This window comes from Scylla paramamosain, chromosome 2, assembly GCF_035594125.1.
Source record: "Scylla paramamosain isolate STU-SP2022 chromosome 2, ASM3559412v1, whole genome shotgun sequence".
Classification (NCBI taxonomy): Eukaryota; Metazoa; Arthropoda; class Malacostraca; order Decapoda; family Portunidae; genus Scylla; species Scylla paramamosain.
This window is the reverse complement of record NC_087152.1, coordinates 8017501-8030000: the sequence shown is the minus strand read 5'-3', so window position 1 is coordinate 8030000 and position 12500 is coordinate 8017501. Positions and strand designations below refer to the sequence as shown.

General features: G+C 46.0%; 1 protein-coding gene and 1 long non-coding RNA gene across 5 annotated transcripts in view; one reads left to right on the top strand and one right to left on the bottom strand.

Moving 5' to 3' along the window:
• The window catches only part of LOC135109547 (ligand of Numb protein X 2-like), a 62599-nt gene that overhangs the window by 48983 nt on the left and 1116 nt on the right, over positions 1-12500 (top strand). For all 3 annotated transcript variants that reach the window (XM_064020964.1, XM_064020975.1, XM_064020955.1), the window contains exons 6-10: positions 4571-4677; positions 8291-8558; positions 9031-10037; positions 10177-10299; positions 11306-12500. The exon at positions 11306-12500 is cut by the window's right edge and continues 1116 nt beyond it. In XM_064020964.1, coding sequence (XP_063877034.1) covers positions 4571-4677; positions 8291-8558; positions 9031-10037; positions 10177-10299; positions 11306-11788 — 1988 coding nt within the window. In that variant the 3' untranslated portion in view covers positions 11789-12500. The remainder of the gene's footprint in view (positions 1-4570; positions 4678-8290; positions 8559-9030; positions 10038-10176; positions 10300-11305) is intronic.
• The window catches only part of LOC135109573 (uncharacterized), a 40477-nt gene continuing 39864 nt past the window's right edge, over positions 11888-12500 (bottom strand). For both annotated transcript variants that reach the window (XR_010272771.1, XR_010272773.1), the window contains exon 4: positions 11888-12027. This is a non-coding gene — a long non-coding RNA (uncharacterized LOC135109573). The remainder of the gene's footprint in view (positions 12028-12500) is intronic.

Here is a 12500-nt window from a genome sequence, read left to right as displayed (position 1 = left end):
ACTGTACTGTACTGCTTCACTCTACTACCGCTACCACCGCCACCATCACCACCGCCACCATCACCACCACCTCCTACTACTATTTATATTGCTCTTACGAATACAAATATCATCCCCACCATTGTCAACACGAACATCATTAACTAATACTACTATTTTTTTCTGCTCTAGCGAATGCAAACTCCTACGAATATAACATCAGCAATTGCTATACTCTGTCACGAACTCTGGTAGTCTCTCTCTCTCTCTCTCTCTCTCTCTCTCTCTCTCTCTCTCTCTCTCTCTCTCTCTCTCTCTCTCTCTCTCTCTCTCTCTCTCTCTCTCTCTCTCTCTCTCTCTCTCTCTCTCTCTCTCTCTCCTCCCTACGTACATAACACTGCCACCGTCCGATACTCTCAGCTGCTGATTGGCTTACGTATTCCTGTCTTGTTTAAAAATCTGCGACAAATTGACCGTATATTCCTACCGAAACCTTATTTATTTGTGAGATACCAGCCTTATTTGTGTCTATAGAGTCGTATCTTACAAATATTTTTTTTTTGTGTGTGTGTGTGTGTGTGTGTGTGTGTGTGTGTGTGTGTGTGTGTGTGTGTGTGTGTGTGTGTGTGTTTGTTTGTTTTCAGTAGGAATAGAGATCTAGTTTGCCGCAGACTTGGATAGGCGGATCACTCACCGGGGAGGATGTCGGCCAGTGACTGGGTTAGTTGTTCGCGTGGCGTGAGATGCTAGAATTACTGTGTCAGAACGTGACACAAACATGCTAGCGTACCACCACTACCGCCATCAGAACTATTGATATACTACTACTACTATTTCCATTTGTTTCTATTCCTAATTCTTTCTGCTAGCTGCTACAACCACTCCTCCTCCTCCTCCTCTAGATGTTTTTTTTTTTCTCCATCACTAACTGCTTCTGCTACCTCCAGCACCACCACCACCATCACCACCGCTGCTGCTGCTGCTGCTGCTGCTGCTGCTTCTGCTACTACTACTACTACTACTACTACTACTACTACTACTACTACTACTACTACTACTACTACTACTACTACTACTGCTGCTGCTGCTGCTGCTGCTGCTGCTGCTGCTGCTGCTGTTGCTGCTGCTGCTGCTACTACTACTCATCTAAGAGTTCCTGACTCTACTTCTACAACTACTATCATACTCGTACTATATTTATACTACCATCTCTTTTACTACTACTACTACTACTACTACTACTACTACTACTACTACTATTACTATTACTATTACTATTACTACTACTACTACTACTTCTACTACTTTTACTTTTATTATTACTGCAATTACTCACCTTTATAATTATGGGCGCCAAGCGTAATATTAATATGCCTTTAAATTTAAACTGATGACAAGTATAATCTCTATAATCTAAACACATCAATCTGGCTTATTTTTGGGAATTAGCGCTTTTAAACCAACCATTTCCATTAAAAAAATCAGGTTCTTCCTCCTTTAATTGTCCCTTCACTTGTTAATTTTCACGTTTTATTTATTTTTAACTTCTTTTATTACTTTTAAGTATCTATCACGCCATTATGACCTTGTAGTTAAGGCGCCAGACTCGACCATCATTCCCTTATTTATTTATCATTCATTTTTTTATTTTATTTTTTTTTACTTATTTTCCACGCTGTATGATCTTTTGTTTACGGCGCCAGAGACTCAATCATCATTTTCTCCCTCCTCCTCTCAGTAATCCACGCTCACCTATAGTTTAAGCTATTTTCTCCCCAATCTTGTCTCATATTTCCCGCTTCTTGTACCTCGGCATCCCACTCTGGGTTTTTCTTCCTTAACATCGCCTCATATTCTTGACCTGCCTTTGTCCTCAGCAGCTCATATTCACATACTGTTCCTCTACATGCTCATCTATTTCCCCTGTCTCAAAAAAGGCTCCTTCCTCCTCCCTCGTTGTTGCATTCTCTCTCTCTCTCTCTCTCTCTCTCTCTCTCTCTCTCTCTCTCTCTCTCTCTCTCTCTCTCTCTCTCTCTCTCTCTCTCTCTCTCGTACACATAATCTTTAACGCTCTTCATTTCCAGCTTAGACACAAAATGATTCAGTGTCTTTAATAGTACAGGTTATGTAATATGCTGTGATCTTTCCTATTATACATATTTTACATTGCTTCTTATCAACATTTTCCTTTATATCAACAGTGAAATTATCTACCCTTACTTGTTTCATCCGTATCCTTGACCTTCGTTATTTCCTCTGGCCGTTTTTCTTATCTATCGCTACTGTTTTCACTTTGTATGCTTTACGCCATGATCTTTCCACATTTTTTTTTTTTTTTTTTTTATAATGTCTAGCATATTGCTCTCTCGTCCCCTCGCATTTATCCTGTACCTCGTGACTCAGGAGTGGTTGTTCTGATTATCTGGTTGTGTGCCCTGTCGTAAATCTCAGCGTTCACTTTTACTCGCTTCCTGGCAATGTAGGAATCACGACTAACGAAAAATAAGAATAAAGTAGCGTCCCTTTGCTCGGTCTGCCGTTTCCCTCCACCATCTGTTTCTAGTTCACGTCCATTCCGTGATATTTTCTCCCCAGTTTTTAAGGACTATCTACTGCATAATTGGCAATCCATCCGGACACGAGCAGCACTCAATGAACTGCCGCATTTTTTACAACATCCCCTTCATCTGGATCCCTCATATGGGTACAAGAATAACTGCTGCTCTCTGCCCTCACTGGATCCTATGCTGGGGGTGAATTAGCCATGCCGTGCTGACCTTTGCGTTTGGAAATGAACCCTCCACTCCCCATTCGCCTGTTTTATTCGTGTTTTTCTTGTCATTAGGTATCAGTAATCCTCATATTCCTTTCCGTTGTACTCTTGTTTCTTGGCGGCCATTACTCATTCCTGTTTCTCTGCTCCCGGTACATTGAATCTCTCATTTTTACTGTTTATGTGGGACCAGTAACCCTCATATTCCTTTCCATTGTGCTTTTTTTTTTTTTTTTGCCGGCCACCACGCACTTATGTTTCTCTACCCTTGTGCGGGCGAATCTCCCTCATGTTTACAGTTTGAAGTGAATCCTGGTCTTTTGTACATTAATGTCTGTTCCGTGACGACCACCACGCAGTTTTGACATTCCCTGCCCAGATAACGTGGATCCCCTCACGTTATTTACAGTTGAAGCGAGTCCCACCTATTTTTGTCGATCGTCCTGTGTTTTATTTCACATCACAACCGCGTTATTACTCGTACCAATCCTTGAACTGTCTGCCTGCCTTAGTCATCACCTTTAATTAACCAATGATGAAATTACCTTGTGTTAGTTTACTTTAATGTCGCGTGGCTTTCGATGCCTCGCTCTTTAAATCTCATATTCATTTAAGCGCTCTGTCATTTCTCTACTTTCGACCTCTCATATCTTCTTCCCCTTCTTCATCTCCCAAAATTTTCTTTCCCCCAGTTTCCGTCCTTGTTTTTTGTCTTTTTTTCTTTCTTTCTTTTTTTTTTTTTTATTATTCAGCCTTTTGTAGTCGTCCTTTCGGCTTCAGATCTTCAGCTCCTTCCGTTTTTCTGCTTTCTTCTCTCCCCTGCCTCCCCACCGAACCCTTTCCTTTCTCCCTCCTTCATTATATTTTGTGTTTACGAAAGCCATGTATCATGTTTGCTTTTTGTCTTGTGTGATGAAGGATGAGTTGGGACGGGAACTGGGCCGCTGGAGAGAGAGAGAGAGAGAGAGAGAGAGAGAGAGAGAGAGAGAGAGAGAGAGAGAGAGAGAGGAGAGAGAGAGAGAGGAGAGAGAGAGAGAGAGAGGAGAGAGAGAGACACTTCCATTGATTAATTCTCCCGGAAAAGCGTCTTATCTCCAGAATAATTGCCTTTCATATCATCATTATTAGTATTGGTGTTTCATTACAATTTTCCTTGCCGTCTTAATTTTTTCCTGGGGAGAATCAAGCGTGAGAGGTTCATTGCCGGCGCGGGGGAGCGAGGCCTCGGGTCAGTGTTCGAAGCATGATTAGTGGTCGTGCCCTTGTCGTGTCATTCGGAGACGAGACATTAAGGTGAAAATGTGAAGAGAAGACGTGAGTTGCGTGTCGCCCTGAGAGAGAGAGAGAGAGAGAGAGAGAGGAGAGAGAGAGGAGAGAGAGAGAGAGAGAGAGAGAGAGAGAGAGAGAGAGAGAGACTTTAAGAATCGGCCTTTGTTCTTGGTAATGGTGCTTTCTCGGTGCTGCCCACCTTTCTCCTCTCCCCAACCCGGCCCTCTCTCCCTCCCTCTCCCTCGCTCTCGCTCTCTCCTTTTCTTTTCTTTTCTCTAACCAACTTTTTTTTTCCTCCACTTTCCTCCACTTACTCCACTTCCTCAACTTTTCTCTTCAGGATATAATATTCGGCCAGAGGTAACCAAGACTGCGCGCCGTCACACACACACACAGGAGAGAGAGAGAGAGAGAGAGAGAGAGAGGAGAGAGAGAGGAGAGAGAGAGAGAGGAGAAGAGAGAGAGAGAGAGAGAGAGAACCGAAAATTTGACGAATGAGTGAAATTTATGCAATTTGTGAAGTGGTAGGCTAACGAGATGGTTCTGCAGGTGTGTCACGCCCACCTGTGCTGGAGGGCCAGATCACACACCTGGAGGTTCCTCGCACGCACACCAGCCTCGGCATCACCATCGTGGGCGGCTCAGACACGCCACTGGTGAGTATTTCCTGCTGGCGGATGGAACTGTATTATTATTTTTCTTACTTAGAGCATTGTTATTTTCTTACACGGGGCTCTAAGGGTGGTGAGAGCCTTAAATTGTATTAGTAGATATATTTAAAGGTAGGGATATTAGGTGAGGTATTAAGCATGTACTGATGTGTCTTTTACAGTTACTGCCATTACGTATGTTTACTCGCTTCTCATGTGTTCATATTGCATGACCTTTTAGTTTCTCATGTTTTATTTCTTTATTCTGCCTTATTTGTGTCTTTTTCTAAGGAAATAAATGAAGCCAATCATACGAATTTATATAAATAGGAAAAAAATGGATAAAAGTTCCCTTCACGCCAGCTGTATATGAATGAGGAAGATAAAGTGATCGCTGCACCCAAGGGCATTGAGGAACGTTTGACATTAACCTCAGCCCGACCTTTCCGGGAGTGAGGAGTTGAGGAGACGTGGTAATGACCTCAGCCCCGCAGAGTTTGCTTACCGACTGTCACTTTACGCTGGAGACATTTTAACTTTGTGTGTATAATTCTTAGCACTTAGCTCACTTGATGCGTACACCATGTAGGAAGGCGAAACATAGCGCGCCAGCCTTGCCAGAACTTCCAACTCCGGAGGAAAGGTCAGTAACTTCTCCGTCAGTTGTTGTCGACACGTTCGCACTCTGCATGTCCGGACTTTCCTTTTAACTTAACTACATGCGCTGTGAGTTTGTTAGGTATGATGAAACATGGTATGAGTTCATAAATAGTTGCTGGGACCTTGTTTAATGTAGACGCAGCTGTGTCGTGTAACCATCTACCGGTGACGGTCCATGCATAGGTGATGAGTGCATGGGTCAGGTCTGACGTAAAGCGTCTGTGTGGCCGGTGTCCGCCTCTCGCTGTCACGCCGCGCTGACCTATGGAGATGCAGTGAGGGATTTGTACTCGGATGTTGCATGAATGTCTTCACGCAACAAAACCAGCTCGTTGTCGGATATGCCAAATCTTTTCACCGAATGGCTTTTATTTATATAGAGCAGCACGTCATGATACATGTCGTGACACGAGCTCATCTACTAATGCAAATATTACGGCGATAAATCATATATTTCTGTGTGTGCAAAGCCATGATTATTTATCCACGTGTCATAGATTATTTATCCACGTGTCATAAACCTATGTTTTCGTTTCTCTAGAAATATGGAAAGATGTTGAATTTTCCTCTTGTTCAGTGGAATCACATGCTCTTCAGACTATCTCGACCCATGTAAAGATACTTGGAGTTTGCCAAACAAGATTACTGTTCGGAGCAATGTAGGTCAGCCTTCCCATTACGTGGAAGGCTTGAGTTAAAGGGGCGGGTTGAACTTCTTGGAAATTACTTTATTTGGTAATGTCTCTTATTTTCACTCTTAGTGGGAAAGACTGAACGATTAGTCCCAATAAAGAGGATGTAGCATGCTTGTATATAGGTAAGGAATTTGAGATCTGCGGTGTTTGCCCACGATCAGTGTTGGTGTGTCGAGCAAAGGTGAACCCCACCTTGGGAGCAGACTGTCTGGTGTCTCGCAGTCCGTTTCACTCTGATGGCGTGTGTAACGTGCAGGGAACTTTTACTCTCCTAATTCGTGTACAGCATGAAAGAAATACTAAATTACATATACACACAGTCTCTCTCTCTCTCTCTCTCTCTCTCTCTCTCTCTCTCTCTCTCTCTCTCTCTCTCTCTCTCTCTCTCTCTCTCTCACATATTGAAGGTTCACACAGGCTTTTCTTTATTTTCGGGTTGAATTTCCCTGGCAGCAGTGGCATAGCTTAGCAGTGTCCATTAATTTTGCAGGAGTCGAAGTAGCCGGAGGGACTTGCCTGTCCTTTACACACAAAAGAGAAATGTTCCATCCTTGCATAACCGTGAAGCCTAAATTTGCAGCTCGGAGGTGCTGTGGGACTGATATTCTGGAATTTATCACCGCCATTCTTGTTTTGTAGTTTTTATATCTTCCCACCAATTGCTGATCTCATGCCGTCTGACAGATGTCTTACCAGTCTCCTAAATATTACATTGTACAGGAAAGCTTGTATACATTTTGCTTCTCGGAATTATAGAGTATAAAGAGAAGTTAAAGTGACTCGCTGCAAATTCCTTGGTCAGTGCAATACGAGTACATTCACACCATAATTCCTTGCCGCTCACTGACAAGAAGACGCCAAGGTGAGAACATTTCAAATAGACAACTGTATAGCTTAACATTCGTCATTTATTCTCTCAACGATAAACTTACACGTGTCAGTATGTCCAGAGTACAATTCAGACGGGCTTCACCGTTTGCTTCTCACACTCAACTGTTGATAGCGTGTGAGCGGCGTAGTAAAGGGACCAACACTGCAGGAAGGCGGAAGGAGAGGCTGTATCCGTGTCAGTAATTAGTTTAACCTTAGCGTCTCAGAGCCTTGGCAGTCCTCATCCACCAGCTTGCTCTGAGCCTGCCTACCAGAATACCTGCTAATGGTAACACTGTACTCGATATCAGGGAACATGCGGACGTGCTCTCACCGCCTGAATGACGCACGTATTGCTCTTTCTGGTATGTTTTTGTTGCATTTCAGAGTTGGATCATGAATATTTCATGCTTTTATAGTGCTGGTGTGTATGGACTCTTGTAGTTGGATGATGTTTTAAGAATCTGAAAGTAAACTGAACTCTGTGCTAGTGTGTATGTATATGACTAACTGTTGAATGATATTTTTAGACTTACGTAAACGATTTTGTGATCAGTAAACATATACTTCAATGCGTGCAGCGAATTGACCTGGTAATCCTACTGTTGTTCTTTGCAAGATAACAGAATATACACTTACAAGTAATCCGGTAATCTTACACACGAGTAATTGTTTTAGGTAGGAAAACAGTCATACTGCGCAAGGATTCGAACAATACTGGGAATACAGGGAGAGGAAGCGTGACCCACTGACAGCATTACCTCGACTACGCGTCAGATAGCAAAATTACAGCTCCAGAGTCCTTGACACCGGGTATAGATGTACGTAATCCCATAATGGTAGCAGTGGCTATAAAAGTGGCCCCTTTCCTCGCGTCAGGTGATAATGATGGTAATTAGTAGTGATAGAGGTAATGGTGGTGGTGTTGGGGATGAGTTTAGCGATAATGAAAGATGGATGAGGTGAGGGTGGTCGTGTGATGATGGATGGGAATTTAATGGTGGAACAGCAAGGTGATAGAGATGATGGAGAAGGTGGTGGTGGTGGTATTGGATGGAGGAGTTGGTGATGATAGTATTGGATGCAAGAGGTAGTGGTGATGGTGGTAGAAACGGAGATGTTGTTTGTGGTTGTGGAGAAGTAGGACCGAACAGTGATGGTAATGGAGGAGGAGGAGACGGTAGTTGTGATGGTGGTCGTGGCAGCGGTGTTGGTGCCTTCCAGGTTCTCCTCAGCCCTCCCTGTAGAGGTGGCAGATGTGGCAGCGTGACCTTGGTCATGTCTGTTCTTCCCGAAGCGATGCATTATGATGGTGGGTAGAGAGTATGTAATATAGTATATAAAGGGTTGTGGCATAGCGCGTCCCATAACCGTGCTTCCCTTACTCCTCACAGCGGTGCGTGGTGGTACAGGAAGTGTTCCCGGACGGGCTGGTGGCACAGGATGGCCGCCTTCAGCCTGGCGACCAGATCATTGAGGTGGACGGTGTGGACATGACCTCGGCGACCCACCAAGCCGTGTGTCAGGCCCTGCGGCGGCCCAACTCTGTGCTCCGGCTTGGCGTCTACCGCGAGAGGATCGAGGCTCAGAGGGCGCTGTTGTCGTCCCCGGCACCAACCACCCCCGTCAACAAGGGCTCCGCCGCACACCAGCCACAGCCAGGTGAGTCGCCGCCCTTTGTTTCCTGCGTACGCGTTGCCTTTATCGGTCTTTTAACAAAGGTTTATTGGCTCGTGTTTGTCCGTGAAGTGACACAAGTTTGATTAATCGGTCGTGTGTGTGAAGGGGCAGGTGAATTACTGACCTATACGTGTGCGCCAGTCGTTTTGGAGTACAAGTATCTGTATTTGATGGGCTTTGGTCTTTGGTAACGTTAAGGAACTGAAGAAAAAATTACAAGACATCACTATCATGGTGATGATAGGTGTGTGTGTGTGTGTGTGTGTATATATATATATATATATATATATATATATATATATATATATATATATATATATATATATATATATATATATATATATATATATATATATATATAGTCGTTGTTAGGTGTACGGTATTATAGTAGTATTATTGATTGAGACTGAAAATGTCTTGAATTTATTCTACGCAGTACATATTGACCCCACAGGTGAAGCCATGATGGTGTCGCTTCGCAAGGAGAGCAACCGTCAGTTGGGGTTAAAGCTTGGGGGGCGCCGTACTGAACCAGGCATCTTTGTGATGGAAGTGCTGGAGGGTTCTGTGGCAGCGCAGGACGGGCGCCTCCACCCTCACGATCGCATCCTAGCCATCAATGGCGCGGATGTGCGTTATGCTCGCCTCGACCACGCCTCCACCCTCATTCAGGAGAGCCGGTACAGTGTGAGCCTCGTCGTGAGTCGTGGCACCAGCGTGGTGGACAGCCCTACCGGTCCAGAATACCAGCATCTTTTCCGCTCGCCGGATCCCGCCCTCCCTGCACTTCACTGGCGCACCAAGTCCGCCCCAGAACGCCTTGTTCCGCGCCTTGACTGTCACCACAAAGATATCAACAAAAGTCTTGGAGACGTAACCGACTCGGGCACTGAAGAGGTGGGCTTGTCTGCTTCCTGTGAGTCTCTGGATGGCCGAAGAGGCTTCAACGGAGGCATGGTGATCGGGGGTTCGTTGGGCTCACTGGGCACAGGACATCAGAGCAACGAGGGTTCTCTTGCCTCTCTGGGATCAACACTGCACCAGAGCTCCGGAAGCCTTTCCTCGGCAGCGCGGTGCGGGATTCAGGACGAAGACTCCACTCCCCCGGCGCTGCCCCCCCGACCCCGTCACGCCCTGGCTCACTCCCGCTCCAACGATCAGCTGGCTCACTCCCGCTCCAACGATCAACTGGCTCACTCCCGCTCTAACGATCAGCTGGCTCACTCCCGCTCCAACGATCAGCTCGCCACGCCGGATTCTGCTAACAGTGAAGGCTTGCGAGAGGGACGCGGCTTGGAGGACTCTCCCCCGCAGGATGCTACGGATGGCTCCATCAGCAGCCGCCTGAAAAGTCGCCGTTCTCGGGATGTGAGCGACATTAGTGAGCTGAGCCATGGGTTCTCGCGCTCCCTGCGCATTGAAGGTGCTCACCTCCATCAGAAAACTGTCACGATCTCAAAGGTGAGTTGTAATGTTTCTCTTTTGACATGTTGGAGACGTTTTGACATGCTGGCAACATAGATGAGTTGCTACATGTTTGTAGAGTTGCTGCTACATGTTTGTAAACGAGTGTCTTAAATGTTCCCTTACACCTTAACAGGGCAGCAACGAAAGCCTGGGAATGAGGATAGGCGGCGGGCTGGGTAGCAACGAGGGAGACACGCCCATATACATTGCAAACATCAATCCACAGGGACCTGTTGGCAAATCTAAGCAGGTCAAGGTAAGGTCATCCTGACATTTACAAGTATGTGAAGGTCATGGGTGAAAACTTGATGCGGTATTATAAAAAGTGTAGACCAATAATTAGAGATACTGAGGTATTCTAAATTAGACCATGGTTGGAGTCACGGTGACGAGGTATGGCCTTTTTCTCGGTATTAACATGTTGTTTATGGAAGAAAAATCTAACATATCTGAAGATATAATAAACACTGATCTCGTCTTCCATCCCAACCAGAGAGAGAGAGAGAGAGAGAGAGAGAGAGAGAGAGAGAGAGAGAGAGAGAGAGAGAGAGAGAGACACCCTCTATATGTAATTGTAACGATATAGAAGAGCACAAAATTAGTCACAAATGTAATTTTTAATCACAGTTACACTCAGTTGAATAGTTAATTATACTGAACTGAATTATAGTTGTCTATTCAAATACAGCACGCTACGTTTTCTTTTTCAAAGGGAGTATGGCTATTCTATATATATGGGTAACTAAAAAATAAGTGGCTCTCCTGTATGGGTAACTAAAATAATAATAAAACCATCTTCATCAACTTGACACACACACACACACACACACACACCCTTAAAATTTTATAGCCCACCCAGAACAAGTGGGTGGTTCGGAAGTAGGACCTTTCTAGACGGAAGCCCAGGCTGTCCATCAAGGGGAACACCCTCATGCTTGAACACAAGCCATTTGGCGGTTTCGCTGATCATATAACATCATAATTATTATAATACGTATCATATAACAACATAACAAGCAGTCACACATTGCGTATGAAGGTCACGTCGGTGTCGTTTACACTCATTAAATTACACATCATTCATTCCACAGCGAAACCGGCAAATGGTTCTTAAGGAGTATTTTCGAGTGTGGGTGTGTTGCCCCGTGATAGCCAATGTGGGTCTACGTCTAGAAAGGCCCTGCTGCCAAGCCGCGGCCTTCTTCTCGGGATGGGCTAGAGAATTTTGGATTGTGTTTATATACATTACTACTGTATTTCAGAAAGGGGATGTGGTGCTGTCGGTGAACGGACAGTCACTGGTGGGGCTGACGCACGGCCAGGCCGTGGCGCTGCTGAAGGCTACGGCCGAGCTGGCAGGCGTCACGCTCTCGCTCCTGGATGGCCCGGAGACTTCGCAGGGATCCGCGAACTTCGTACCGTCGTGGCTGTTCTGGCAGAAACTCCCTCGCTCGCTGCACGTGTCCAAGAGCGTGGTGCTGCACCGAGCACCAGGCGCGTCGCTTGGCTTCAGCATCGTGGGCGGCGCCGACCCGCAGCGCGGCACGGAGCCCATCCACGTGCTCTTTGTGGTGCAGTCGTCGCCGGCAGCAGCCGACGGCAAGCTGCGCTGCGGAGACCGGCTGCTAGCGGTGGACGGCCATTCACTGGAGCTGGTGCGGCACGCCGCTGCCGTGGCCCTGCTCAAGCAGGCTGGTCAGAGAGTGCACCTGCAGGTTGTGTCCTGGCTGGGCACGGAGCTGTGACCTACACCGCACGCTACACCCAGCGGTGAATGGTGAAGAGTTCCGTCCTCAAGTCTTAGACTTCACACGAGTAGGTTGCTGCGCTGCCGCTGGTCGCAAGCTTGCCGAGCCGGCAGCACTAGGGTCACCACCAGCTGTGATCTCTCCAGGGTTCCTCTTGCACATCAGCTAGTCTTTCTTGCCTCGGGCCAAGGGGAAGTGGCCCCTCAGGGCACTACTTGCCTCTTCCTTCCTCTTACCTAGGAAACAGTGATACAGATTGGCATTAATTAATCCTGACATTAAAACGGTCAAAACACACCGGCGACCTCCACACAAAGGCCCTCCACCTCCACCTTATACCAATAACATGCAAGACCTCCATACTGGCGTCTTCTCGGCGCACGTTAAATTGTACCATATTTTTTTTTTTTTTTTATTGTTTCGTTTGTTTCGGGTTGATCTAAGTGTTTAGAGCTGCAGCCTTAGTAGCAAGGCTGAGAATGTTCCCCGTAGCTTAAGCCTCATGTATGTGTGACTGTACGTACGTGTTTGTGTGTTGTGTGTGCATGAGTGTTTTATCTTCCCCCGCCGTAGTTAAATAGATGCCCCACCCCACCTTCAGCCGCAGATACCCCGACACGTGACCGCTTCATCGCGACTCCTGACTGAACATAGTGTCCTCTCAAGCTGTGCCACAGACTCGTGCAGCAGCTTGGCCCTAATAGTTACT